The sequence below is a fragment of the Tinamus guttatus genome, unplaced genomic scaffold (genome assembly GCF_059628265.1).
Source record: "Tinamus guttatus ecotype Peru unplaced genomic scaffold, ASM5962826v1 Tinamus_guttatus_pri_ptg000027l, whole genome shotgun sequence".
In the NCBI taxonomy this organism is placed as follows: Eukaryota; Metazoa; Chordata; class Aves; order Tinamiformes; family Tinamidae; genus Tinamus; species Tinamus guttatus.
In genome coordinates this window covers 877,690-901,204 of record NW_028288561.1, presented here as the reverse complement: position 1 = coordinate 901,204, position 23,515 = coordinate 877,690, and the positions used below count along the sequence as shown (strand labels likewise).

At 46.0% G+C, this 23,515-nt stretch overlaps 1 protein-coding gene across 1 annotated transcript in view; it reads right to left on the bottom strand.

The window, feature by feature from the left end:
* Positions 1 to 3,865: 3,865 nt before the first annotated feature.
* BMP7 (bone morphogenetic protein 7) overlaps positions 3,866 to 23,515 on the bottom strand; it is a 41,141-nt gene continuing 21,491 nt past the window's right edge. Inside the window, exons 2-7 of the mRNA XM_010212827.2 lie at positions 22,805 to 22,997; positions 12,763 to 12,911; positions 7,664 to 7,861; positions 6,482 to 6,558; positions 5,820 to 5,930; positions 3,866 to 4,836 (exon numbers count right to left, since the gene is read on the bottom strand). Coding sequence (XP_010211129.2) covers positions 4,687 to 4,836; positions 5,820 to 5,930; positions 6,482 to 6,558; positions 7,664 to 7,861; positions 12,763 to 12,911; positions 22,805 to 22,997 — 878 coding nt within the window. The 3' untranslated portion in view covers positions 3,866 to 4,686. The remainder of the gene's footprint in view (positions 4,837 to 5,819; positions 5,931 to 6,481; positions 6,559 to 7,663; positions 7,862 to 12,762; positions 12,912 to 22,804; positions 22,998 to 23,515) is intronic.

The window sequence follows — 23,515 nt, the reverse complement described above, 5'->3', positions numbered from 1 at the left end:
AACGGTCAAAATGGCTAACCCAGTGAGAAAGTTGCCTTTCTGAGGGCTTGTGGGACTAAGGCTGCAGCTTTTCTCTCTTGTTTTCCCAAAAACTCTTCTCTGCTGGAAAAATGTGAAGGTGACAAATTTGACTCTGGCTTGTCTGACTTTCTTTTTAAATGCAAAACCTGACCAGTGCTGTCTAAAGGCTGTGCGCTCTTCCCCTATGGAATTCCTTCCAACAGCAGGGTCCTGTTAATTGGGGAAAATGACAGATTGCTATTGAGGTAGCAAACTTCAGTATCCAATGAGCATTCAAAATGTTCAAACTGAAAGGCCTCTCCTCGATCAGCAAATAGACCCTAGGAAAATGAAGGTCTGCACACAATGAAATAAATCCACACATCACATAGATCAGAAATTTTAAACAGGTATCTTTCTCAGGTGCTGGTTTGGGAATATAACACCTATTTACTGCATGAAGTTAAAGGGAGTAGAGGTGTGGGTGTTTAGTGTGCTTCTCTGTCCAGAGTAACTCAAAGCAGCCGTAATAACCCACTTGTGTTGCTTTTGTGCTTGGGTAATGAATGACTGCAGTATAAAGTGCTTCTCTCTTTTTGCCTCAAGCTCTTGTCAATCTTTACCTGATAAATAAAAACTTCAATCAGCCTCCTTTTTTTCCTTAATTGGGCAGATTTTCTCTGCAAAGCAATGGCTAAATACAGAGAACATGCATCCATGGCAGCATCAGGAGTCAACAAGCGGGGTATTTGGATAGAAATATACTGAGGATGCCAATCCTGAACTCGAAAGATGAGTCTCTTTGGTTTTCCTTCATGCAGAAAGTGCCTGTTCCAAGTGCAGGCAGCGCCGACAGGGCTGGGTAGAGCCGTGGAGGAAACCCCGCTGTCCTTGGCAGCGCTGCCCTGAGCTGCGTTCGGGCCTGCTCTGCTCTCCCGCTCCATTTTTAGGCTTTACTACTGACACTTCCATAAAAATCAGAAATCTTAAAATTGCACTTTGCCTCCCTTAAATAAATTATCTTTTATTATATGAACTTTGGCAGCCGCAGAGGCTGCTTCCTGCTTAAGGACCAAGAGATCCTATTGTCAGTCCTGGAACGGAGCTCAAGCCTCTCAGTTAAGCAAACATAATATCCTCCGAGTTTGGCCTGAAAGGAAGTTAGAATAACTGATCTATAAAAGGTTCTAAATGTGCTTTAAAATGTCATTACTCAGATAAATCTAGCAGTTCCGAAGCTGGTTCACTAGCGTTTTATGGCCCTGCCAGTTTATGGCAGCATAGAGCCTCATGTCAAGGCTTTCTCGTCCAGAACAGTAGACGGGGAGGCCGCCGCGGAGCGTGTCCAGCGGGCGCCGTGTCCTCGTGGCAGGGCTCAAAGCAGCTGGTGTTTGGCCATACAGGGCTGGACTTGCTGAAGCTAGTGATAAACCTTCTGTTGGCTACTCCATAGTAAGGCTGGGTCCATCAAGCTGATCGTTTTTTTTTTTTTTCCTGTTTCTCCCTACCTTTCCTCTTGCTGGAGGGACATCTAACTTGCACTAATCTTAAATGAGGCAAGTTGGAGCCATGCTGAGAACCACCTGAGGATCTTCCTTCTAAAACAGCCTAGGCTTACAGGACCTTTCCTGCGCTTAGGTTCATAGAGGTCTTTTTACTGACATTTTGCTGAACTTCAGATCGGCACATGAAGCAAATCTGCTTTTGAGTTTGTAATCGTTTGTGAAAGATGGTAGTTTTAATTCCAAAATGCCGATGATTTAATCCTCTGGATCAGCAAATACATTTACATAAACTGGCACAACCTTGCTCACAGTTCAAAGTAAACAAGAACACAAAAGCTGCTATTATGTCCTGAAGATATAATGTTTACTTAATCCGGAGATTTGGGGCCACGATTTTCTTCAGCTGCCCCCATAGCAATGCGGTGTGGTATCCACAGTAGGAAACCTCATGCCAGCAGCATCTCTGAAATATGCTAAAAGAATCTAAATTAGAAAATGTCAGCTTCTTGGCTGATGTTCCTTTGGAGTTTCTTTTTTCCTTTCTTGTGCCTCTATAATTTTATTGGGATGACTAAATCTCTGAACTATGTTAGCAGTAAACAGAACTAATTTACCCCCTGCTTCTTTGAAACAGCTGCTGACAGCTGCACTATAATTCAATCATGGATCTTTGCAGTGCACTCTGCAAAGCATTTTCATATTTTTTCATTTTCTTTTTTGCTGTGTTTTGAGCGAAGAGGCTGCCTCGGATGCTGATGTGTGTTGCTTTTCCCATGCAGAGAGATGTGTGTAAAAACAGGGGGACAAGGAAAGAAAAGGTGCCATTTTTAAATATAGACAGAATAACCACACAGATGCACAAAGTTGTTGGTACATCTTTTGTAAAGTTGCAAGGATTTATTTTACTGGTTTGTACAAAAGGCTTCTGACAACTGCTCTAAGAAAAGAAACAGAAATGTGTATGCATTTTTCCCAACTGCTAATAAATATCTTTTAAATAAGGAAACAAATGTGTTTAGGGAACTGAGAATCATTTTTGCTGGATGTGATTGAAAAGGAATTCAGAGATGGAAATAAATAACTCTTCTTCTGCTTTTGTGACAACTATTTACATAAAAATGTACAGACAGTGAAGCTGATGTTGAACCTAGCAACAGAAATCCTGTCCTTATGCATATAAGGGAAAAAAAAAACAGTCCCCACCTACTATTTAATATATGAATCTTATACAGCAAGATACTGTGGTCCCAGTTGCGACCGCGTTACACCAATGCAGTGACCACCAACACCTGCGAGGGAAAAAACTAGTTTTTGACGACTAAATGGTGGCAGTTGAGGGCTGAGGAGTTCCGCTTGCAGGCAGCCCCTGCGCTCCGTGTCCGGGCGTTCCGGACGCGCCATCCGCGCCCTCCGTGTCCGGGTGTCCAGGGCCGTTTCCGTGGGGTTGTCCCCCCGTGTGCTCCATGGGGGACACGTTGTCTCGGTGGCTGCGCTGCTGTCCTGGTCCTGGGCAGCCCTTGGATTGCGCTTGGACCCTCGGGGCCGCCCCAGTCCCACCCGCTCCTGCGAGCAGGAAAACTCCCGTTGGAAAGGGCGGGAGGGCCGGACCTTCGCAAACAAGTTTCCAATTTATTTCATAGACAGCATTTTTTTTTTCCTTTCTTATTATTTTTAAAGAGAGGCATCTGGTCTGGATTTGAACACTGACTTAAAGGAAGAATAGTGAGTGATTTCCAGAATCGTGTGGTTCCCTCCATCCATCTTCCTGCGCCGCGGGGCCAGGTTCCGCGGGGTGCCGGGGAGCCGGCGCGCTCCGACCGGCCTCGGGGAGGTTTCCGTTTCCGAAGCTCGGAGATTTACAGTTCGGGATGTGCCAACGCCGTGATTTATTGGACGGAATTTTCTTTTTCTCTCCCGGGGGCAGTTTATACCGATCCTACTTCTGTAATCGCCACACATGCTAAAGTTTCCGATCAGTTTGTGATTGGCTACTGCTACTCCGTGTTCTCATTACAAAGCTTGAGTTTTAATTACATAAATGAGATATTTGTGTAACCTGTGACTTAAAGGAGAAAAAGCCTTGAGGGGATGTTGTCTTGCTCCTGGTTTCAGCTAGCTGACGTGGCTCCTCAAAACGATTTTGTTGTTGTTTTTTAAGGAAAGCTGATAATGCAGCAGGATTTTTATAGAAGATACTGGCCCCGTTACAGACGTTCTCCACGTTGTGTCCCGCTCTCTGTGCAGTGCTGGGTGCAGCAAACGGGGCCTCCTGTGTCCAAGGCTCCACATTTTCCAGAATGTCTTGGAGCTCGTTCTGTTCATTGCTGAAGTGGATGGATGGTCTCCAAACAGCAGCAGAATTTTCTGCCGTCTTTCACAACTCCAGAAGTGTTCAGGATGCCCCAGCTAAATGTTCAGTTTAATCACTGTTTTCTAGTATTTTGCTGCTTCAAGTTCAGAGCAAACTCTTACTGGGGCCTAGAGTAACATTATTCTTCCTGTTGACAAAAATTATACTGGAAAAATCTTGTTCTTTGCAATTGTTTTCGTCCATTCCTTTGCTTGTGAATTAGAGGTCATTTTAGACTTATTTGTCCTTTGAACTTGAATCAGTCCAGATACAGCTTTTCCCACTGCCAGTACTGGAAGTTGCTGTAATCGTCTTTGGTTCTGCTCATGAGGCTGAAGTAACCAGAGGGATGGAAGTAAGAACTCTCTAACAAAATACCTGTTCACTCCAGGTATATTTTGTTCACTTATTTTATTGCAAACAGTGTGTTACAGGAACTACACATGCTTATTAGTCACACCACATTCTCACCTTGGATAGATTATTATGTTTAATTCACAATGGGCATTGGTGAGTTTGCAATCTTCTGAAAGACTCATTTGCAGAAGTATGTATTGTAGGAGCCAATTTTTAAGGCAGATTTGGTTTTTTAATGGTTTCTCTGGCTTGCTTCAGTTTACAAGCTCATTGTCTATAATAAACTAAAACAAAATGTGTTCAAATGCCACTTAGATCCAGAAACTGTTCCATTGTCTGAACCTTTAGAAGCCAAGTCCTAAAAATTGTTCGGGATTTTAAAGTCCACTGCTGGAGTCCTAACCTCCTAACCCATGTATCCGTACAAAAAGAAAACCATTCTTTACAAATAACATTTTTTCCTTTCCTACAAATCTAATGACAGCCACATGCCCGTACCACCATGTTCCTGTACTTTTTTAAGATAACGTTAGAGCTGTCATCAAAATAGAGCACTGAGATGGCGTTGAGTTGTGTAGGAGCACAGCAGGGCTTCGGCACAGTCTCTGGGTTTATAAAGTGGACCTAGGGAGGGAAAGCAGAGGCGCGTTAGGATTTACCTTTCCCGTCTCCTCCCCGTGTTCTCCTGTCCCCTCTCGCCGATGCTCAGGCCAGCGCGTTTCCAGCACCGGGCTCTGTGCACGGCGTCCCACGCTGCCCCTGCACGTACCGCGGCCGGTGCTCGCGCACACCCGGCTCCCATCTAGCTGGGAAGCTTTCAGGGAAGCAGCTTTTCAGTAGGAAATGCCCGTTTGTCAAAGCCGCTGGTGTTTGCAGCAGGTACCAGGCTCTGTGCAAAGCCCTGCCAAGCGCGGGGCTGCGGCCGGCAGCGCCCGCAGGAGCTCCAGGGGCTGCAGGAACGTGGCAGAAAGGGTGGGGGAAAGCTGGATAAAAAGAGAAAAGCTTGCAGAAAGGGCTTCCCTTTGAAATGCAGGCGTTCCTGGGTTCCCTAACCCTTTCTGCAGTATCACCGCTCATGCAAAGAAAGAGCTTGACGCAAGATCAGGAGGAGATGAAAAGGTGGAGGAGCCCAAACGGCGCAGAGGAAACTGCCTTTGCCCCTGCTCCCCTTCACATGATAAATATCTCCACGGAGCAGCTGGGCTATGAAATGTAGAGCCTCGTTGGCCCCTGTTCAGGCTGCCCCCAGTCTAGTTTTGGCACGCGGTGGATCCTTGCGGAGCTTTTCCAAGCGATGCTGATACCCCATCTCACATCCTGCTCCTTCCTCCCTATGCAGTGGGACTATACCGTTAAAGCGCGTATCGCAGGGCCCCTTGAAACTAGAGAGAGCATGTCAACGCTTGCAGCAAAGGCAGGGTAATTCCTAGCCAAATATTAATTCAGGCCACTTGGCCAGACATGTTTAGCCAGATGCTGCAGGCATCCTAATGAGCTAATGCAGACCTTCCTTTTCTCGTTAGCTTCGAGGACTTGTTTTGCACAGGCTTACTTGTGAGCTGCACCCATCCAAAACACCCCCACAATCCAAGCCAAGTTGCACCCACCAGTGTCTGCACAATGGCGTGATTCGTAGCGTTCATGTACGAGTTCAAGGGGAAAGCACATTCTCCTTCACAGTAATAGGCAGCGTAGCCCTCTGGAGCGATGATCCAGTCCTTGAGGAAATGGAGCATAGGTTAGTTGTGGAGAAAGACAAAAATACTGCACAGGGAAAGGAGAGCTAGAATGGCATGTCAATTATTATTTCACGTGTCTGCATATAGTTACAGTAATCTGAAAAATAAAGAGCTGGTAAGTTGGCCTTTCTAATATTACCCTTTTATACCTTTAAAGCAGCTGCTTTCCCTGGAGAATGCTATCCCGCTCTGCAAGGGTGCCCAAAGAGTAGCTGCATCTTAGGGATCTGTTTTAGCAGCCATTCAGCAGTGCTGGCTGCCTGCATGGAACCCCTCATGTGCTACCAGACAGGGAACCTGCTTTCAGAAGTGAAAATCCCCATAACCAGGTCAAAACCATCCCGGTGTCTGCAGCTCTTCACCCACCGACGCGTGTGTTGAGTTTCCAGCCGGTGGGTGCTAACGCTGCAGCCCCCCAGCTCTGCAGACGTGCTCGCTGAGCATGCCAAGGCAAAGGCAACGTTCCCTTTTCTCCTGGGGATAAAACTCCAGTCTTTAGTACCACAAGCGGCCTGGCCGAGGGTCCTTACCTGCCAGCCCAGGTCCCTGAAGCTGACGTAGAGCTCGTGCTTCTTGCAGGCCTGCCGCTGGTCACTGCTGCTGTTCTCTGCACGGGCGGGAGGGAGGCACCGTGAGGCAGGGCACAGCACTCATCCTTGGGGTTTTTTGTTTTCTTTTTAATGTTTTAGTTGGAAAATAATGACTGGGTTCAATATATATTTAAAAAACAAATAAAAACACCTCTGGCTTCTTGTGCAAAGCCAAGGAAGGCCTGGGAAGCTCAAATTCGCTTTTCCCGGGCTTCCTCTAACTCGTGTTGGCAAAATTCACGGCTTTAGTTATTATCTGCTGTATAAAATTCACGGCTCTGGTTATTATCTGCTGTACAATATGAGAACCCGTGAGCGGGGCGAGAGGGAAGGGCTCCTCTCACCATTGTGCTGCTGGCATCGTGTGTGTTACAGGGGACACTTGCTCCTTCAGGCCCCCAAAAGCAACGTTGTGACACCCAAATAACATGTAGGAAATCTGGGAGCCCAGGTGGGTGTTTTTCACTATTTGTCACTGTACAAGGCATTGGCTGGGCCCAATTCTGGCGGGTTTTGCAGCCGGGGATGCCGCTGCCCGCGGGGCTGCTCCTGCCTGCAGCGAGGTCATTATTTGGAGGCATTCGGGGCTTAGGCCACGCTTCTATTTTAGATGCACAATTTTAGAGTTTTCTTCCATATTAGGAAGCGCAGCTCCCCGGAATAGCTGCGGTCGGCCCGGGCAAGGCCAGACTTCCCTCTTCCGGGAGAACTCCGGGGATTTCTGAAGTTTCAAGAGTGGGTTGGGGAAGGGAACATTCAAATCACAAACTCAAAATCTACAGCGTTCTGATTCGGCTCAGCTGAAACAGCTCATGACAGTAAATCAAGCATGAAATGATCAAAAATAATTCTTATTAGAAGCTATTTCAAACAGGGAACCAAAAGTTACAATTTTAATTGAATTAAGGAATCCCTCAATTTAACTCTTTCCAAAGAACCACAATTTCCCTGACTCTTTCAGAATAATCCCTAATTCCAAATAGTTTCAAACCGGCAACCAAGAAATAGCGCTAGACCAAAAGGACAAGAAGTTGCCCGTAGGAGAGAGACTTCCCATCCAGTTGCAAGGACATCAGAGCCTTGTCCGTCTCTTGGAAGCGGTGGCTGGACAACCCCACTGACCTGCCATGTTGGAGACGCGGAAGGCGTCCTGGTTCTTGGGCGTTTTGGAGCGGTTCTGGCTGCGCTGCTTGCCGCCCGCGGAGCGGATGCTGCGGAGATGGACCTCCGTGGCCTTGAAGAAGGCCACCGTGAAGGGCTGCTTGTTCTGCGGGCCGTGCCTCCCGATAAGCCCGGCCAGCTTGGGGTTGATGCTTTGTCCTGGGTACGGATAAGAGGGATCACGGTCACCCTGCCCTTCCCCAAGTGCCGTCGTGGCAGCGGGGACCCCAGCCCATGTGCCAGGGTCCGAGGCCTCATCAACCTCCATGGGCCAGGCCACTCCTGACAGCAGCTCCGCACAGCTAACTTCATTTTATATCTGTGCGTAAAAGTTATATAAAATACTCATACATATAATTATTTTACCCGAAATCCGCTTAGTATTAGCTTTTCCTGCATTCTTTAGAGGGGTTTCTTTAAGTTCACCAGCCTATAATTTGAAGTGATCCTATAAAAGGAACCATAAAACTCAGCCCATAGGAACACTAAATTCCCACTGGAAGGTTATTAACTTAAAATAAAAATGCCTTGTATGAAACACTGACAGGGTTCCAGATATACTGTAGCTGGAAGAAACAAATAGCTCAGCTCTTTGGGAACATTTTGTTTATTGCTCTGTCTCTCATATTCAGTATTACTGTATCTGAAAACCTTGCTGCAGATATGTTGACTGCCCTTCATGCTGCTTTCATGGCGAGTTTTTTTGTTGAGGGTAAAAGATGACTCAAGTGGTTTCTCTGTAGAATGAAATCCATTTGTTATGAAAGATGAGGTTAACTTAGCATTTTCCCTGCTCCGTTGGGTGGCTGGGTGCCGTTGTGAAATGGAGGATGGTATCGGGAACAACTGTTGTGCATTACCTTATCCTCACTGCATTTCTGGAGAGCAGCGTGCGGAGAGGGGACTCAGCTTGACACTGGTGTTTAATTAATTTGCATTAGCGTAGCAATAAGTAGAATTTGACCGACAAGTTCTAAATCTAACAACACATTCAATACCAGTATAGTGGAAAAAGGTAAATAGCACTCTGAGAAGTAGCCTATTACTGAGTTCCTCCCAATTTAGTTAACTCTCCTGTGCATCCAGAAGCCAAGGTTAAACATGAAGACATGCATGGGTGATAAACTTCTCCCCAAAGAACTAAAGCTGTGCTCTGGCATCAGAGCACACGGCCTTAGCTGCTTTTAAGAAGCTGCTTTCTTAATACCATCAAAAATAGAACCTCAAAATATAAACCAAGTAAACCTAGACAGCCGGTTGTTGTTCATGTGCGCTGCTGGGGGCGAGTGACTCACCCGTCGTTTCTTTGCCTGGTGCTTGAGCTTCTCCTGCAGTCTGCGAGTAAACAAACACCCTTTGATTCCACCCTGGTTTGCATGCTGATGGGCTGCTCTGGCACGGTTATAAAGCAGCACAAACACCAGTAGAATTAACTAACTTCTTTTGTGTCATTTCATCTGAACAGTGCTCATGACTTCATATATTTTTTTATACAGCTTGAATTGGCTTCATGGTTAGATTTCTTTGAGTAACGAGCGATGCAAAATATAAAACCAAGAAAGCTCGAAGTATTTTTCTGACTCATTATTCATTTTAAAGCTAGTTTTATATCACTGAAAGTTTTGGGTATTGCCCAGGCATACAGTGTTGCATCAAAGTCCTACTGTGTTTGCAGACATATGATTTTCATATGAAGTCCAGGTGTAATAGCAGTGTCCTCGTTAGCCTGAAGTTGGTCTAAATCCAAAACAAAACGTAGGGAGCAAGGAAGGACATGCCCTTGCTGTTCAGGATGAAAAGAAAAATCTGTCCATATGGTAGAGGAAAGGGAGCGCAAAGGTGTGCTGCCAGGGCTGCTCTGTGACAGCAGACAGGCCACTGGCTTCATTTTTAAAGGTTGCGATTGACTTTTCTTTTTGCATGACAGGCTGATTTAAATACTTCGCTCATTTATTTTGAGAAAGCAGCACGTTACTCTCTGCATGGTTTCAAAAATGTTTATGAACTCAGCTAGACCGTTCACGAGTGTAAACAGGAACTAGATTCCTAATTTCCATCAAGTCAAATAACAGCTATGAATTTGTTTATTATTGGAGCTGAGAATTTCTGCTTTTGCAAACCGTGTTGGTAATCGGTCTGCTCATATGTTTTTCAGGGCCCACGTCTGACTGCTCAAGCAGAGCAGACCCAGTCACTATGTGAGTGTGGCTGCAGCTTTTCCTTGTACATGGGACCCTGAAAAGTCTGACCTGAAATCCGTACCGTATTCATAAATCAATATTTCAGACTAAATATCCGGAAAAATAACAGTAGTTCCTGGACACACACAGACCAGGCTGTGTCCGTGAAGGCACGGGTGCAGTGAAGGCAAGAGAGTTTACGATCATAAGTCAGGTGGGAGAAAGTTAGCTTGAAAATCTGAACCTCCAACCCCTTATGGAGCTTTGGAAGCTTGGCCTTCGAGGCAGTAACTTGCTCCCCATTCCAATGGCACCTCTGTTTTCTTCCGAAAGAATTGCTGTTGGTCACAGCTAGAAACGTCGCATTAGGCTGTTTCAGGATTTCCTTACTGCTGGTACTCTCATCCTTTCTCGTGTTGTTCCCTTGCGTCCAGGAACACAGCACCCTTTTTTGAAAAATCCTCTGTGAACCTCTGGTATTCAGTTATTTATATGAACGCCATAATGTCATGAAGTTCCTATGCTTTACACAATAAAATGTTCAGTTGAATACCTCTCTCTCCCTCATCAGCGCTCTTCTTGGAGAGTTTTATTGCATTCTGTAGCAGATTTACAAAATATGGTGTATATGCAGAAAAGGCAAAGTGTTTCTAGACTGAGACTGTCAAGCTCAAAGACTTTGCAGGTTTATTGGAAGACAAAAAGTGTAATTTTGTCTCAAGCAATGATGTATATTTTGTACTGTCACCAATATTGCTAGGCTGTTTGAGTAGATATTACTTGTATTTCCTTCATTTTTGAAGACTCAGGCAAACACTGGAAGTGAGTGAAAATAACATTCCAGCCAAATTAACATCAGCAGCTCCTGCGTATTTAGTTTAGTTCATGGGTATTGACCTGTGTGGTCAATAAGTGTGAGGTATATTCAATAAGTAGGTGAGCATTTAAGTGTGAGGTTTGATAACCTGGATTCCAGCTACTAGCTTTGGGAAATCAAGAAATGCAGCAAGGCAAAAATGTGTTTAACATGGAAGATGCTGGATTTTGAGGGAAGAAGGTTTTAAACCGAGACCTTTTGGGCATCTCCGATGGATGTCTGGAGTGGCTTGTGACGGTATCTGGGAAAGAAAGTCCAGCGTGCTCGGGCTGCAGCTGAGCAAAGCTCCCAGCAGGGCCTCGGCGCTGCAGCGAGGCGTTCCAGCAGCTTCTAAGACAGTCTGAAATGTCAAAGCTTTGATTTTAGTGTCCTGCATGGTGCTAGAAGCAGAGGTGGAGTAGCTGGGCTTATAATGAGGAGACAGGTGGGATTTTCTTGTTTTCCTGGCAACGCTGGCTTATATTAGCTTTAAAGCATTCATGAAAGTAGTCTCAACTTTGGAAACTGCATTTTTAAAAGCTCTCTGGGAAGATTTGAGGGGTTTGTCCACTGGTTTCCTCCTTAATGATGAGAAAAGTAATTTTTGTTTTCTGTAAAACTACTGGGTAAGGACTGACAAAGACAGAAAAGACAGAGCAAGGCAGAGCAATGATGAGGCTTTATCAGTGGAACAACGAAGGAAGGACAGTGAGGAATCTGTATTAATCTCAAACCACCTTGCAGCTATTGCTCTTCTGTGGCCTCTGGGCTGGGCCTGCATGGTTTTCCTATGTGCGAACTCAGAACTGAATGAGTGACATTACTGTGGACAGGACTTAGAGCCTCCCCAGTATTTCCTTTAGGAGGCAAGCAGGAGAACTAAACACAAGGAAAAGTGTTTGCAAACAGGTTAAGCTTGTCTTGGCTGTTAATTTGCCATACTGTTTTAGCCTTAAGAGTTGAGATTAACTTGTAAATCAGGCCAAATTTGAATCTGTATGCAAAGGTGGCATCTGTCATTGAAGAGGGGACTTGAACTTCCAGGCTGACGCGTCTGCTCTGCAGCTTTGCCCTTGCATTATTGTTCATATAGGGCAGGTTAAAACAACCCCATGAGCTTCAGCTTTCAGGGCACAGATCTCATATGTGCAAAATCACCCTTTCATGTCAATGGCTCTCCTTAATTTGCCTATTTCAAAACAGTCTTGCACAGTCTTTATGCAAAATACTGCTTAACTGGAATCGTTCCGAGTTTTCCATAAAAATAAATGGCAAGTTATATCATAGATGTTTATCTGGAGAATGCAAGTATGTCGTCAGATGAGTATATTCAGATTATTTGCAGTAAGTTCCAGTTGAGTTTTGCTCAGCCCTCCAGGGTGGCATGCAGGTAGCTGCAGAGAGAGGCCTTGGGATGCCTCTCGCCTGCCAGAGCACGCGGGGCGCATGGGGCTGCTTGCACAAGACTCCAAGTGAGCAGGAGGAATCTTAGCTTTAAAGATAAATATAACTCCTTCGCCAAGGCTTAGTTGGGGAAATATCCACCCTACTTCCAATGCGCTCATCTGAAGCTGTTGCAGAACCACATCTTCCCACCCATTTCCTTCATCAAAGGTGGATATCACAGGCGTGCTGCAGAACCTGGAGTCTGGGTCAGGGGTGACTTTATTGCTCATTTCTGCTGCCACAGAGAAAACAGAAATGGATCTAGGCAGTCTTCTGCAGTTGAAGGGATTTCCGTTCGTTAATGCTATGTGCAAATTAGCCAAAAGGATGCTCATACTCTGACAACAACATGCGCCTAGCTAATACTTAATGATTGAATACCAACCTGTTGAAGTATTTAAGTGTGTAATTAACCTGAAATATAGCTACAGATTCACTTTTTAAATCATTATTTGCATCTTAAGCAAAGCCAGAAAAAATATTCTGAAGAAATCCTATTCAAAGGGAATGCCCAGAGTGCCTTATGGCTAATCCCTGACCTGGAAGCTCCTTGATGGATGCTATTTTCTGCAACTCACCATCTATGCTTTCCACAGAGAGCTGAAGCCCGAGGTTGTGCTGTGGATTCACCACCCAGTGATTACTGGTTGCAGTAATATCAAACACGAGCCATCCTTCTTCTGCAGCCCAGATAGTTCGAGAGTCAAGCAGGAACAAATCTGAATCCCTGAAGAAACAAGAAAGGAAACAGCCTCAGTTATGTGCATTTTCCATTGGAGTCTCTCTGGACGTTCAGCACATCCGTTAAAAGCAGCAGGCTTGGTAGATCTTTGGAGTAACACCCAGGTGATGCTGAGGCTCTGCTGGCATACGTGGCTGTTTTATCGCCTGCATATGAACTACCTTTTTTCTCTTTGTAAAAGGGGGAATGGATTAAAGCAGAGTTGGTTCCTTTGGGTTACTGTGGTGTTGCAGTTAGCCTTACAGCTGCTGATGCAACTTCAGGGAAAAAAATGCTTGCCAGGCATAGATGGGCAAAATTATTTGCATGCATATGAAACTCGGTAATTGGGCAGACAATGCTGCTCATTATCCTTTCCACACATAACTTCCTGCCTGCCATGCATATTGCAGCGCTGCTGCGAACCACCTGGAACACTGCTCTGCATATATTAACATACATAATGGGTTTTTAAATTTCTTCGGCTGAGATTACAGATAATTGATTGAGGCAATAACCCTCTGCACAGTCACAGGTCAGCATTACTTTGGATGGCAATTTCCTTTCAATTTGTTGCTTAAGTTTCTAATGGACCACTGTTGGATTATTCTGGTTCAAGAACGGAAACCAGAAACAGTGTGATCAGAAACACAGAGGATTTCTTGCATTTAAGAAAAAGGTGAAATAATTTTGGACTTGCAAAAAGTTTACCAGGAAACTTCTGTAAACCAAAAATTTGTAAGAACACAGGCTCTATAAAGAAAACAATCTTATTTTATCAGAAATGAAGAGAGAGACAAAACTTGGATGGGAAACAATAACAAAATTGGATAATGGCACATTTGTCTTTATAAGAAACACAAGAAGAACAAAGAAACCCTGTGGAAATGTCTAGACAATTCTGCAACTTTTGTGTTTTGAGTGTGCAAACATGATAACTTGTTTAAGAGTCATTTTATCCTTTTGAATGAAGAAATATCCTTGGAAAACCCTTTAACTGTGTCCTCAAAGCTTAATGAAGGTCTTATTAATTTTGTCACTATTGATTTGTGAGTGCTAATACATGACTTGGGTCTCTTGCTTGCAGAAAACACTGAGTGATAGAGTGCTACTGAACATAGGAGGCTGTTGCCTCTCAGATGAGTGATTCTTGACGCTGTGAGATACCAAGGAATTGCAGACTTGCCCCACATGACCGACTTGAAACACAAACGGAGTTTTATTGCAGTTTTCAGCATGCTGCTTTCCTCCTGACCTTTGTGGGCCAGGAGCTAACGGCTGTCACCACCCCTGGTTCTGCACTGGTTTACATGAAATTGAGCTTGTGGCCTTAGTTCCTGAAGAGTTAATGTGTGGAAGGGGGGTCCTGCAGCTCCTCCACAAAGGCCCAAGAAGACGTTTTGGTCTGTGGGAGATCACAGGGATTGGGGCTCCCACCGACCTGCAGCAGCCCTGCTCTGCCGAGGGGAACCAGCCCATGAGCAGAGCACCTACAGGAACATCAGGTGCTTCAATGGGAGACGGGTTCACCAGGGCTTCATCCCCACCCAGGGGCAGGGGCCGTGTCCCGCCAGGAGCGGTGCGGCCCCGCGGACACCTCCCTGCCTGTTTACAACACACTGACCACAGCGCAGCCCACGGGGGGCAGAGGTGAGGGAGTAGGACGCATTCGGCCTGTTCCAGCGCCTGAGTCCAAGTTTCCAGAAGTCATAGACTTTTATATTAACATGCTGCATCATTTAAGCATGCCCCCTGACTGGAACTCATGATTCACACAAGGTTTAGTTCATGACTACTTGGCTTGCTTGGTTTTTTTCCTTGCCGTTTGCAGGTTAAAGATAATAGCAATGGTGCTTTTTATTTAGCTACTGTCCTACTGCAATATTATTACTCAGAAAAACCAGCCTTTAAGCTTCCCATGCTGACATGATGCAATCGGGGTAACCAGACAACATGATGCACCAAGAACTGGGGTGAGTCAGCCAGGGATATTGTATAACGCGTTTGTTTGCCTGTAGTTACAGCAATGTGCAAACAACAGGCCCGGAGGGGAAGCCCAAAAGGCCAGAGATCAGAGGGACCCACCAAAGAGAACCGTCCTTACACACGCTTGGAGCCGAAGGACCTTGTGTCTGGTGTTCCGAGGGGGGTTCCCAGCACTGATGGACCAGCTCCTTCCACCGTGACCCTGCAGCAGTGACCAGGGCAGGAGGGGAGGCTTGGTGAGGTCCCACGGTCACGGTACCCCTTCCAGCAATGAGAAACTGCCTGTTCTTTTATAAAGAACAACCTCCCTTTTCAATAGAAAGGCCCTTCTTCCAAAAGATGGATGGCGAAGCAGCATTAGGTGGCTAGCTGGTAGACAGCAAGCTCCTCAGGCATCCTTATCAGACAAGTTGTAGTAAACAGGGCAAAGAAACGCTATTCTGCTTAGCCTTAAAAAAAATTCCTGTCCAATGACTTATTATATGAGTTAGCATTAGTTATGTATAACTAATATGACTGTTTTGAGGGTTAGGTTTGAATAAAGATCTAAGCACAAAAGGAAGACACATCAATCCGCCCTGCCTGTCCTGGCTCTCACACAGTCTGTTCCTACAATCTCACCTGCTGGTGCCTTATCTATGAGCTGTGTCCATGTTTAGAGCATTTTTGGAGCAATGTGAAAAAACAGATCTACAATCAGGAGGCAAAAAAGTGATTTGGTTTCTTGGCACTGTGTTCAGTCCCTTCACTGGAGAACTTTGGAGCATCCGACAGACTCTACAGAATCTCCTACCAGGCAGAGATAGAACATTATCCTCGTTTTACAGAAAATTAAGTCGGGACACGGAAATGTTGATGTCTAGATTAGAGTTACGTAAATGATGAAATCTAGCTCCAGACCACAAGTATGTTTTGTTGAGACCACATCAAAATGGCTCCGTGTTCAAAGGGCAGCGGCGGGAGGGTCAGAGCTCCCAGCAATGCTGGAGCTCAGCGCCTCCAGCTCAGCCTTCCCAAGCGCCTGCCGATGCGGCTCCATCCGAGGGCTGGTGCTCCTCAACGCTGCTCGCTGCAGCCGCCCCGATGCCGGACACGGGGAAGGAGAGGCACCTCCTGCTAGAAAACACTCCCCAAAATGTCTGGAGGTCATGTAATTGCTATGTGCTCTACAAGATTTCCATAACAAACTCAGTGTTTTCTGGAATCCATGTTTGAAAGAGCTGGAAGGAGAGAGGTCTGTTCAGATATAATGGGAGACAAAATATAGGAAAAGCAAGTGAAAATGCCCTGAAAGGAAAAAGGGAGTCAGCAATGGAGCTATGATTAGAGGTAAAGAAGAGAAAGTGAAATGCAATGATAAAAGTATGACAAGAGCAAGGGATGTAAGGAGACACGTGCAGAGGTTAGACATGGTGTTTTGGTTACATCTGGGCACCTCTCCATGGAGCGTTCCCGCAGAGCCCCGTTCCTGAGCTCTGCCCGGTCAACACGGGCAGTTCAGGGAGCTGCCTCAAAGGCAGCGGGTCGGCGGTCGCTCTCCTGGGCGCTCGTGAACCAGGGCTCTTTCCTGGACACCCATCACGGGCCATGTCGCAACCCCAGTAACTCAAAGATATGAGGCAAGATTAGCAGTCATGAGAATGGTAGGTATGGGCTCTACCTTTTACTGCAACTTGTTTTTGTTTTGTTTTTCTGTGCTTTGGGAGATTGTTTTGCCTTTTAGGATGGACTTTGCTCATATCTTTCTAGTTTATCTCATCAGCTGTAAAGGTTAAAAGCATATCTAAAAGTTAAAAATGCAGTATCTTATCTATCCTCTTGACTTAATGAATTGGTGCATGAAGAGGAGCATAGACTAGCAAGAGGCACTCGATACAAAAATGAGAGCTCACAGTCTCGCGGCAGCAAGACAGAGCAGTAGATGAAGCTCTACAACTCTAATGCTGTAATGTTTATACTGATGTGAGGGAGCCCTTTAGCAGAAAGTGCCTGCTTTTACTTATTTTCCTCACTCCCCTTCCCCACCCCCTTGCTCTGTTCCCTTCCAGTTGCTGGTTGATGAGTGGCAGTCAACGCTAATGAGCACTTCCAAGCAGAATGAGAATGAGCAGGACGGGCGATGGGCAGCGGTTGGAAGGTGAATCCCTGGGCAGCTTCCCCTGCTTTGCCGGACGAGCGGCTGTCTGCAGCCTGCTCCCTTTCCATGCTGCCCCAATGCCGTAGCCAAGGGGGGCACACGCGGGACATCTCCTCACCCAGAGAGCGTGTCCTGCCTGCACGCAGCACCCGTCTCATCTCTGTCCTCTCCGTGATTGAGGAATTATGGATATAGTGGTGTCCAAAGCATTAACTACTCTGTGACACCTTGCAACAGAACTTGAATTGCTTTGCAAATATGGGACAAATCTTCCACTTCCATAGTAAAGTGGGAAACACTTAGGGCATAGATATATTTAATGTCATATTCACTGAGCATGTAAACCACAGCCGTGAGAGCAGGAGCGCTATCCTGTCCCCTTGCCTGATATCTACCTGTCGAGGAGCTGCAGGGACATGGGGCAGGGTGCAAATCTACTAGCAGGCGGCTCAAGGACTTGTGCTTGGGGGGACGATGAGGGTGAGGACTAATAATTCACCTCCAGGTGAGACTGCATGGGGGAGAAGGCAGAAAGGACATCCTTGGAGGGACAGAAGACATGTGGTGTTGGAAGACATCTGTTTGGATTAAAAAAAAAGAGGAAAAAAAAGAGGGGAAAAAAAAGCAGATTCCAGTTTGCTTGGTGTCATTGCTTAAAGTCGGCTGCAGCTGTCCAAAGACAAGCTTAGGAAAATATTTTTCAGACTTTCCTACTTTGAGAGGGCCCCAGGATCTCCCTGGGCCTCTCCCTGGCACGTTTGCAACACCCTGTGCACGCGGCCGCGCGCAGGCGATGGGGTTTGCTGGATGAGGTGTGCTAGGACTGTTCTGAAAACTGCTTGTGATGATAGTGAAACAGACCTGGGTCAATTCTGCTGCATCGTGGAAGAGGCTACGGTGACTCCAGAATTTCAGCAGGTTCTTATTCTATCCTGTCCATCCCTAGTAGTCACAGTCCCTATTCTATGCGGTGTTTGAGACAGGTAAGATCTAGGAATGAAAGACTGTTGCATCTGCCGAGGGAGCGTTTGCTGTAGAGAGGTGTAACGTTTCCTAAATATGAAGCTTCTTATTAAAGCAGTGCTGAGAGAATTGGATTTTGTACACATTTCTAGCACTTTATGTGTAGTGTTGGTGCTCAGCAGTGAATCCCTGTTCATCCTGAGCTGGGAAGAGCCTGCTGGGGCATTGCAGGGGCCAACTGCCTCCTGCAGCCACTCATGTGCCTGGGGAGAGCTGGCCCTTCCCAAGTCAGTTCCAGGTTTATTACAGGCTTTTCAGGTTCTGGTGGCTTTTAAGATAGAGATAACTAAAGGCAGTGTTGGTGTTGGAGGGGCCAGTGGTTTTCACGCCAAAAGCTCCCTTGCTGCTATGCCCAAGAGCACATCAGAATGAGGACAGATAGCAAGCTTTGTGCAGACAAGCCACATCATTAAAAAATCAAATCTGATGTCAGTACCTGTCTGAGTAACACTGAAGTACCTGCAGATGAGGGTAGTGTTCTGGGGCACAGTATTAAAATAAATTGCACCTTTCTTAGCTATCCCATTCCTAGAATAATCACAGCGGCACTTTAGAAAGCTCCAAAGAGATGTCCTGTTTGCTCAGCCTGTTGGGTGAGGCTAAGCCTTTCTAAATTACTGGGATTATGTTTCAACCCACAACATGGGGATTCCAACGAATGGTGGAAGGGGGTCCGGGAGGGTCAGGTTTGATGCGGGTGCAGAGCTGCCTCAGCCTGAAACCCAGAGTGAAGCGTTCCAGGTGCCCGTCCAAGCCAGGCACGCGTGGGGCAACGTCTGGCTTCTCTGCAGGGCTGCTAACATGAGCATCCGCATCACTCACTGCCTTTGAAGCCTGTGAAATCCATAACGGCCACAAAGTGAACATGTAGCGACTACATTTCAATTACCAACGGCTGGTCAAGTACCTGCCTTTATTCTCTCCAGTAACAAAACTCCCATCAACTTCAAAGGCACCAGGATTTACCCCACACTACAAATGCAGTGTCCGCTGAATGGGTGATGAAACCCTGGGAGGAGGTGTTTTAGCTTCTGAAGTGTGTGGACAGAGAGGCAGGGTTGAGCTCTGACGTTGAGGGAGCTCCACAGCCTGGATTTGCTCTGAAGCTTCATGTTGATAAACTCGAGTTGATGTTCCAACTGGTAATCTGTCCCAGAACTGCACGGATGCGTTCTGAAATACCCTGGTGTGAATTTCAGTAAGAGTTAGGTGGCAACCTTCAGTTCCCACTAGCAGAGTTCTGACCACAAACAGGGACTCACAGTCTGGCTGCTCAGGGTGTTTCTCAACCCAGTTGCTGCCTTCACAAAGCTTTCCCAAGTTCTTGGGTAAGTGACCCATGAAGACCAAATGGGAGCTGGACATGAGTCACTGGACTTGAAGTTACGCACACAAAAGCTTTGAGACATGCTATATTAGTCAAAACATCAACTGTTTTCATAGCGTTTATGATATTGGGAACATTTTTGTTCGTGAATGTACTTGTTTGCTTAAAGGGAATAGCCGATACTTTGTGACTAAAGAATGTTGAACATGCCTCTCTATAAAGGAAACACTGCCAGGTTAGAAAGCCCGCCTTGCAATGAACTCACAGATTTGGAAGGGTCAGAAAGAATATTTGATCATTTACTCTGCTTTCTTGTATACCGCAAACTATTGCTACACCTGTGACCTGTACTGTCTTAAGATCAGTATCTTCAGTTCCACAGAAATCTAATTTCTATTAGTCAAAGTCCAGGAAGGTTTCCAGTCCAATGCCACGGGCGGGTTATTCCTCGTTTTCACTAGCGCGATTGATGGCCTCGTGTCTGCTAGTGTGTAGGCAGATCAAGGAGAGCTTCCCAGGGTGTGCAGGGGTCAGCATTACTGAGGGGCAGCATTTCGGAAAGGGCTGTCTGCTGTGGGTGCAGCTGCTTGTCTGGAAAGACCTCGGTGTTTTTCACCCACAGTAAATTGCAGACACAGATGTTGCTGGTTAGTATCTGCCAACCTGTCTGAACTTGTAAAGCACGTAATTAATTGCTGAAGTACCAGGCCTCGCCGTTTATTTGAGCTGGGGGCACACCATCACACCCGCAGAAACGAAGGCTCGGCTGAGGCTCAGCCAAACACCAAGCCTTGGGCAAACCCAGCGGCCTTTTCATCCTCAAGGGAAACATCTCCACCCAAGCTCAGCGTGGGTGAATCCAATGCTGCTGTTGTGGTCCTGGCGGGTGATTTGATCTCTGCTGTGTTTAGCCGTGTTACAGAAGAGAGCAGATGCACCTGGAGAGCCTCGGAGCACAGGTCAGTGCTCAACCATCGGCTGCTCTTGCAGGTGGGAGAACATCTACAGTTTCAGATACCAAAAGGGTCTTCCAGGCAATGGCAGCAAGCTCTCAGGAGATCACATTACTGTTGGGTCATCCAAAGACAGCAGGGAGCAGGAAAATCTACATTTTATTGTTGACCACTGTACTTGCTATGCTTGAGGGAGAGGAATCTACAAAGCAAAATGTGAGCAAAGGTTTTCTCAACTGCGTGCCGGGGGGAAGGTTTGACTTTGTGTTGTTCTTGTTGCTAACAACGTCAGATGGGTCTAACTTTCCAGCCTGCTCAGGATGAGACAAACAGCCAAGGAAGCATCAAAGTGAATGGGTGTTTTTTGATCAACGTCGGAGAGAGTTTGTTTTCTTTCTCCAGTTGCCCAATGACACACTAACTTGGATGACTGGTCTGTGACAGAGCTGGTTGGAAAATGTTAGTGGAATAATGCAGGAAAAGAGCAAATATTTTTACAAATGGTAGTGACAATATTTTTACCTTGGGTCAATCCACATCAACGGGATTTTTTTTTTTTTTTCAGTACAAACTGTTCAACACTCCCCATTGCCAAAGTGTACACAAGGGGCGAATACGCATGACCACGGATTGTGAAAAGGTGTGCCTGGGATGAACGTACTGCAAAACTGCACCTAGCCAGGTAGCTGGAACATCTGAGTAATTAGCATGATTGCTCTCCCACTCAGTGGCTCGTGTATATGCTTGCCCTTAGCACGGTTTTCTTTTAAGGGGGAGCTGTGAAGGGGGTAGCTTGCAGAAACACTTGCTGGTCCCAGTGCTTGTGCACCCATAACCATCCCCACGGCCACCCTGCAGCCGTGTCTAAAGACAGCTTGAAAAGCAATGAAGACTGTTAGAATTTAGGCAATAAACAATATCTTAATTCTCTCAGCACGTTTCATAGTAGGTACCTCACTAACAACAATCTGAAGGAAATCCTCCCACACCAGTTGGAGGAAGGACATTTACTCTGGAAATGGGTTTCCCAAATTGTCTCTGGTAGCTCCCCAGTGCGCTGGCAAAGCCTCTTCTGCTGCCAACTCATCTTTTGCTTCTTCTCTACCAGAAGTGAAAAGTCATCCCTGAGGGCTTGTAGCTAGATAACCTCCTCAGGAGACACCTTACAGGGAGACTTCGATCTCCATGAGGGCCTAAGAGGGAATAAACTTGAATGGCCTGTGATGGGGAGGATGTCCCTGTGGTCATACACACATATATGGCTCGTTGTCTTCTCCATTAAGAAAATCTAGTAAAATATATACAGTTTGAATTACCATTGTTTGGTAAGATAGATTAATATTAGCATAGACCCCAAACCCTGAAAATCATCGTCTCATTAAAAATGTCATGAGAACTATGTGTTTTGAGACACAAAACTGAAATTTCAGCTGGGGAAGAAAGCACATGTGTGTGTGAAAGTCTTACCATAGCAAAGCTGATTGAAATTCTCACTACTTAAAAGTGGTGATAAGATTTCCTATCATGTATCTAATGGATTACAAAATTTTTAAAAATGGGGGGGGGGTTGCATATTTGTTAGTTTTTATAAAAATACAAAGAATTCTAATTGCACTTTTTTTCCTTGCCCTTTTGGAATTTTTCCTTTGAGCTCTCTAGTAATTCTCTTTACCTGAACTGAGATTTGGGCTATAACATTTTTACCTCATATTTAGCAGTTCTAGTGAGTAACTTCTGACTAGCCCATGATTATAAAATACTTCCACGTAAATAAATGCATTCTCGTTTTTGGTAGGACTTATATTTAAAAGAAATGCGCAACCTCAACTAAGTGCCTTTGATAAACAGTTTGGGATTGCTGATTAATCGGAACTAAAAACAGATGAGAATATTAAACATATGTTCTTATTCAGGCTCCCCAGAGGATTTGTCAGGGAGCTTGGCATACGTTAATCATTGCTTGGAATGGATTTAATAGCTCGTCTTGTAGTTTTGCACACACAAAACGATCAGTCAATATAAAGAGCATGGTGTCATCTGTCTTTGTTAATTAGGGATCTCAAATGCCTTTCATAGTAAAGGCTAGTAATTAAGACACAATTAGAAAGGAAGCACTTAGATGTGGTTTTGCCACCTCAGGGTCCGTAAGCAGCGGGAGGAAGAGGGTCGGTCTTCCCGAAATCATGAGATACTCGGGGTCTGTGATGTTTTCGGCGCTAGTCGTGTTCAGATGCACAGGGTTTGCTCCCAGCTGCTGTGTCGTGGGAGGACAGTGCTCAGGCTGGCTGGGGGTCGACTGCCCATGCCATAAGGGGTGGCCACATTAACCTTTATTGAGACTCCTTTATAAACTGGACACCTAAAGCATTTCCTGATGCTCTGACACCAGCATTTCTAAGTATATTGGACATAACTCTTTGAAGGAATGTGCTCTGCTTTTGGTTTTGTCCATACACCCCTAGCGATCACTCACCTTCCTGGGTGCTCCTGGAGTACCTGGTAGACGCTAATCTGGAAGGTCTCGTTATCGAAGCGCTCGCGGATGTAATCCTTGTATATCCTGAACTCGGCAGCAGTCACCGCTTCCCCCTCCGGGATTCTGGAGAGGTCGAACCTGAACTCGCGGTAGTGGCAGCGCTGATGGTGGAACTCGCGGTCATGCTCCACTGCAACAGAAAAGCGGCCCGTTAGCCCCTGCACCCATCAACACGCTGCGAGGAGCCCCGAGAATATCCGACTGCACCCGCTCGCTCTGCTCTTCGGCACCTATGACATACAGGACTCTGCAGGAGTTACTGTAAGTATATGCATATTTACTAGGCTCTCTTTGAAGCGGTTTTGCAACTAGCTGGGATAGGGTATGGGTGACCGTTGTCTTTTAATGATCTTGGCAGCTTCGTACTTGACAACGACTCTAGACCCTTCACTGATAATGGCCAAGCTGCTGCGTGAAGGGCCCCAAACTGCTGGTACTTCCACAAGTGCTGCTTCTCGGCCTAATTCTGCTTATGGAAATTAAACACACACAAACACACGTACAAATCCCAGTCCTCGAGCCTCTTTCCATGCTCACGACCCACACCCGGCTGCTCCACGGGGCTGAAGTATTCCTCAGAAAACATCTCGCACAATCAGTAGTAAATGTTCAAAGAAAATTACTACGAAGCAGTAAGCAAGAAAGTTC